General features: G+C 36.0%; 1 protein-coding gene across 1 annotated transcript in view; it reads left to right on the top strand.

The window, feature by feature from the left end:
• Positions 1–1,727: 1,727 nt before the first annotated feature.
• The window catches only part of LOC110452258 (PCI domain-containing protein 2-like), a 21,299-nt gene continuing 17,129 nt past the window's right edge, over positions 1,728–5,897 (top strand). The window contains exons 1-3 of the mRNA XM_021500664.1: positions 1,728–1,858; positions 4,242–4,283; positions 4,884–5,005. Of these exons, the coding sequence (XP_021356339.1) occupies positions 1,823–1,858; positions 4,242–4,283; positions 4,884–5,005 (200 nt within the window). The 5' untranslated portion in view covers positions 1,728–1,822. The remainder of the gene's footprint in view (positions 1,859–4,241; positions 4,284–4,883; positions 5,006–5,897) is intronic.

Genomic DNA, 5,897 nt, shown 5'->3' with positions numbered 1-5,897 from the left:
GTAAATCAAACACTACTAAGTGAAGTACATCATGGATCTTTACATATACTGAAACACCCAAACGGACTCGACTCTTGAGAAAACTTAAAATATATATATAAATACAGAAAAATCCCACATTATAATTTTGACAAATCAGGCGGCATAACATCCTTTTTCATGTAATAATAATAATAATATACAACATTTAAATAGCGCCCTATATACAGTAATTGGTAAAATTACTCTAAAGCGCTTTACAACATATGGATCATTAAACTGTAGAACAAGGGGTCTAATAAATGTGAGAGAGTGCTAATTTGAAGGAATCAAGAGAATCAATTCAAGAGAATCAATAGGGGTGATATATCGCGGTAGGTTGTTCCAGTCGGAAAAAAGTTATTGGAAAAAAAAAAACTTCTCTTCTTTTCTACACTGTGTTTTGCAAGATGGTATTTGATAAGAATTTTGATGGGAATAGCGGGAGAGGTGATTTGGTGGAATGCGCGAAGTTTCCCTTATAGTTACCAAGTAATTTTTATTTTTGTAGAGAGTGGTAAGCCTTTGATCTTTTATTCAATCAGCTAAAAAGCGCCGTTCTAGAGTGTTGAGCATGTAACCAACGCTGGATGTGTTCCTAAACTTGTTGGAGACATAACGGGCTGCTCTACGTTGAACCATTTGAATTTTGTTTATTTACGTCTGATTCGGTGTGTGGGTCCTAGGTAGAACAGGCATACTCTAAGGAAGGTCCTACTAGAGATAGATATGACTGTTGTTTGACAGTTTTGGATCATATTTTGATGTTTCTTCTTAAAAAACCTAATGTTGAATTTGCTTTAGACTGGCCCCCAATTCAATTAACTCTAATAATTTTTATCACCTGGATGTCCGGTTTTTAACTAGGGGCAGATAATTATAAGCTAGTAGTAAAATGCAGCCAGGAAATCCTTCATAAAAACTTAGGGGCTGGTAGCCAGTCTAAATTTGCGTTCGGGCATATAATATGGGTTTCACACTTTAAATTTGATTGTAGAGTATTCGTAATTACTCCCAGATATTTTGCTTCAGAGACATGTTGTAGTTGTATTCCGTGGAGAACGTATGGATATAATGGACAATATTTTTGTTGTTAGAGATGGAAAGTGTTATACATTCAGGATGAAAGGACCTATCCCATCGACTCTCCCACTGTGCCAATTTGTCAAGATCTTTATGTAGTGTAACTGCATCTGACTTGGAACTTATAGTTAGGTATATAATAGTGTCATCTACAAAAAGCCGCGCAGTTGAATTCATGTTCAGGGGGATGTCATCAATGAAGAAGAGAAAGAGAAAAGGACCGATGACGGAGCCCTGAGGTAGATGTACCCTAGACTTGACTTTGACACTTTCCGATTAAATACCTTCGACAAGCATGGTTTACTCTGTCAAAGGTTTTGGAAAAGTCCATAATAAGGACATCAGTCTGTTTATCGCTGTCTACAGCCTGTAATTATAAGGTATCGTCTAAAAACTCTATCAGCTGACTTTCGCATAACCTATATTTACGAAAACCATGTTGAAGTTGGTATAGCATATTATAATAATCACTATTATGAAGTAATGTGACATCAAAAAATCAGATAAATCTGTCATGCACATTGCCCTTTGATTTGGTCAATAACTTAAATAATTCCGTTCTAAACATTTTCTCCAGATTCCGGATTCTACTTATTCTGGTCTATAATTAGTATCAACCTCACAGCATGTGCGACTTCCGGTCATAACTTAGAAGTAAATTTTGAAATGGTCGGTTAAAAACTGCTGTTTATTTCGATTTCAAGGCCCCGATTGCACCACCATGGCACACTGGACACCGAACCAGTATCTCCAGTCCGTAAGTTCAACAGAAAGTCTGTGTCAGTGATGCGTACGTAGGCCAAGCTGTCCAATGTACAGACGTCAACTCATACTGTAATCGCTCACAGGTGTTTGAAATTCTGACTGTAAATTGAGATCAAAATGATATAAAAAAATAAAGGTATAAATATAAAAAAAGGAGTAATACCCTTATTTTTTAATAAGAGTTTAATCCCAATTTATAGTCAGAATTTCGAACACTTTTGTATCGACGAATCCTTCATTGTATGCCTAGATCATCTGATCATTGTTGTTATATCTGATATGATGTCGTAGTTGCGATGTACTTGTCGAACCCCTTTGTTTATGTATATATCAGTTATGGTATCATTCCTTTTTACGGAATACCCTGTTAACTGGTTAATTGAGATAAAAAAAAAGTGTCCATATGATGCTGACAAGTGACAATAACATCAAAGGAACTATGTTGTAAAGGGACACCCTATTGTAGTAATGAGTGTACAGGGTAGGAATGTGTCCAGAGTGTTTTCACGCGTCCAGGAATTCGTTTTTCCACATTTTTCAATTTTTGAACATTTCCAATACATACACAATGCACCCTTACCTAACCACATGCAAAGATTCAAGTTGATCATACAAGTGCAAAGTACGGAAATACATCGATATATTTATGCAGAATTTCGCACTCTATATAATGCAAGGGAAGCAACTCGTTATAGAACAAGACGTACTAAAGATAGAAATCTTAAGAATTGGTGTTAACAATTATTAATTATCAATTAATTTCAATTATCAATTTTTATCATACATTTTATGCTTGATATATGCACCAGTTTTAATCAAACTAAGTTACATTTTTAGAATACTTCACGTAAACATAAGAAATAGTTTGATAAAGTCATTTAATTGCCCAGCATACTTATTGCTGTCACTTTGAAGATTTTGAAAATATTTTTCTTCTCTCATAATTTTAAAGTTGTTTAACATGTTAAAGTGTACCCTGAACGAAAATAGTAATGAATTGATTATTATGTATAGCCGCACAAAATTGGTCAGCCAAATGCAGATATTGACATGTACATTTAATTAAAGTGAACAATTTGTACCTGCCCTTCTACTACACCATGGAAGTAAGAGGCAAGAGTGATAGCATCAGATTGCAATTTAACCCTTTCACCCCTATATAACTTGAGTAGACTCTACCATTCATTGATATGGATGAGTCCATTATGGTCTACAGTGATGAATGGGTTAACACCAGCTTTGAGGAATCGGATGATGCTGACAATATTATAAAATCAAAGGAACTATGTTGTAAAATTCATACCACATTATAATCATGATATGAAGTTGTGTCTCTTTTAAAATAAATTTGATTCAACGATTTTTGCAAAAGTTATTGCCCTTTGTTCATTTCAGTATTTGTTTTTTTTGTCCAGAGACTTCTTCTACATTTTTTATAGCATGTCAGCTTACCACTCTTAGAATGATGCAGATCTTATTTCAATGTGACAACTGACCAATTACGATGTAACTGTCTGTGAGTTATACAAACAGGGGATATTCTTTATGCTAAAAGCCAGACATTTAAATTTCGGGATTGAAGATGTTGGCTATAATGGCAAACTGGAATGGAATGAAAACTCATTAAGTGCTGTTAGTAATGCTTTACAATGAACATCCTTTTCAGATATTGCACAAGTAATTTTTATGAAAACTTAGAAGATTGGTGATGGAGTATTATAACAATTACTCAAATTAACTTCTGGCTCTTATTTGTGTTGGATACTTGCAACTTCAAATATTGTATAATTATTAAAATCACTTTGACCACTAACATATATTTTAACATTTTTATGTTTTAAAACACCATCAGCTTCAAAATGTAAAAAAATAAATAATAAATTTTGGAGGGCAATCTTCCACTTCTCAAGCATCAGACGTGGTATTCCAAACTGGCGAGGGCCAACATGTCTGTGCCCCCCCCCCCATATAGTTCATATTTGTAATGGTACTGTACCTTGGAAGAGGGCATGGTAAAGCTGAGCCCCCAAACAGAATCAGATGGGCCTGAACTTCCAGTGGACCACTAGAGGGCACAGTGAAGCAGTGGTCCCTTATGCTAACCCGACCTTGTCCAACTCCCACCACCACAACAATCATCTCCAGCATCATGAAAAACACCATGTAGATCCGAATCTGCCTCTCCAGAAGGAACATCTCATCCATGATTCTTGATCAGCAGCTTCCAGTCGCAATCTGACTAGTTTTGGGAGCTAAGAACTGTCCTCTAACCAACCCCATGTAAAGATGGTTGGAACTATGCACACCATCTCTCTCGACAGCATTTCTGCCAATATAGATATATCTGCATAACAATGAATACTTTCATATTTCAGATGGATGATGCACTTTCAGAAAAAGATGGTGTTGTATGCGCAGTAAGTGATTTATTCATTTGACCTGATCTATGTCTTGTGGTAACTTATTTTGATTCGAACATGATGTTATATAATTATGATTCAACAATAATTGAAAATTAGTCGTAAAACAAAATTCAACTATAATTAATTGATGTCAAAAAGATTAATTGTTACGACAGTTCAGAAATGATACAGCGTCATCATCTGCATGGATAGGCATATTTTTCTACTAAACATTTATAGTATATTCTTCTTGAATATGAACTAATACAGTTTATTTAGAGGCAATTTCCAACTCCACGACTAGAAATTAAAGGCATAATTACTCCTTTGAGAATAGTTTGTTCAGTATTTAATGATTAATGAATAGAAAGAGTGCCACAGATTCAAAGCTTCAAAATACTTTTTAACAAGAAAATCTATATTAGCTTAAAAAAACAACAATTATAATTGATTATCAATCAGTTATGTGCTATTGTGAAAAATCTGCAAGGTGTGGCACAAACAGCCTTTGACATATTCCAGGGGTGCAGAGAAGATTTGTGTATCAAGAGCAGAACACGTAACTCATTAATGATGTGTGAAGAATTTCAGGTTTTGTAATTATTTTTTTCACAGGAGTTACTGTCCTTTAACCATCCTCACATTGCCAACCCGCGCCTCCAGATGGAGTATCCGGAGTCAACTGTTCAGAGAGTGTTTGACCCTCCATGTGATGAGCTCATCGCAGCCCATTTACGGTAACCAAATCTATATCGCAATTGATACACACTATATCATAGATCCTACATGTGATGTGGACAAAATAATCTCAATCTGAGGGTAAAATCCATGAAGCTTTGTCAAATGCTAAAAACTTCAGAACTCTTATATCCCAAAGGCTGACAGATATTTAAAGTACACGTAAGAAAGTTGTGATTAATTTTTCTGTGCAAACTTTGTTTGCTAATATGGGATATGCTTCATCTGTCTGGCTGATTCGTTTTCATCTTAAAAAAGCTCAGGGAAAAAATTGATATTTTCAAAGAGGTGGCCAGTCCAAACGCTTTTTCATGGTTTCTGAGCTTATTCTGGTGGTTGAAATGAGAGAAAAATACTCTTTCATGCCCAAGGGTGTAGGATAGGGAAGCCTCAGGTTTTACCAAATTTGAAAACCCTTAGGGTGGAATTTCCCTATCCTACACCCCTGGGCATGAAAGAGTCTTATACTATCCCCCCGAAGAAGTTAGGGGTAGGGGGGGTATACTGGAATCAGCTTGTCTGTCCGTCCGTCCATAGAAAAAGTTTGTCCTGACAACTCCTTCTAAAGTAATGGACCAATTTCAATGAAACTTTTCAGATATGATATCTACCACCTGACATTGTGTATCCAGGTATTATTTCATCAATCTGGCCCTTTTTAGGTCACCTGAGCTTTGCTCAAGTGACCTATTCCAATCGCTTTTCGTCCGTCGTCGTCCGTCGTGCGTCGTGCGTAAACTTTTACATTTTCAACTTCTTCTCAAGAACCAGTGGATGGATTTTTTTCAAACTTGGTCAGAATCATCCTTGGTAGATGAGGCTTCAAAATTGTAAAATTGGGATTCCTACCCCGACCCCTGGGGCCAGGGCGGGGCCCCAAAGGGAAAATTA

The sequence above is a fragment of the Mizuhopecten yessoensis genome, unplaced genomic scaffold (assembly GCF_002113885.1).
Source record: "Mizuhopecten yessoensis strain PY_sf001 unplaced genomic scaffold, ASM211388v2 scaffold6505, whole genome shotgun sequence".
NCBI lineage: Eukaryota > Metazoa > Mollusca > Bivalvia > Pectinida > Pectinidae > Mizuhopecten > Mizuhopecten yessoensis.
The sequence above is the reverse complement of the archived record's forward strand: the minus strand, read 5'-3'. Positions and strand labels throughout refer to the sequence as shown.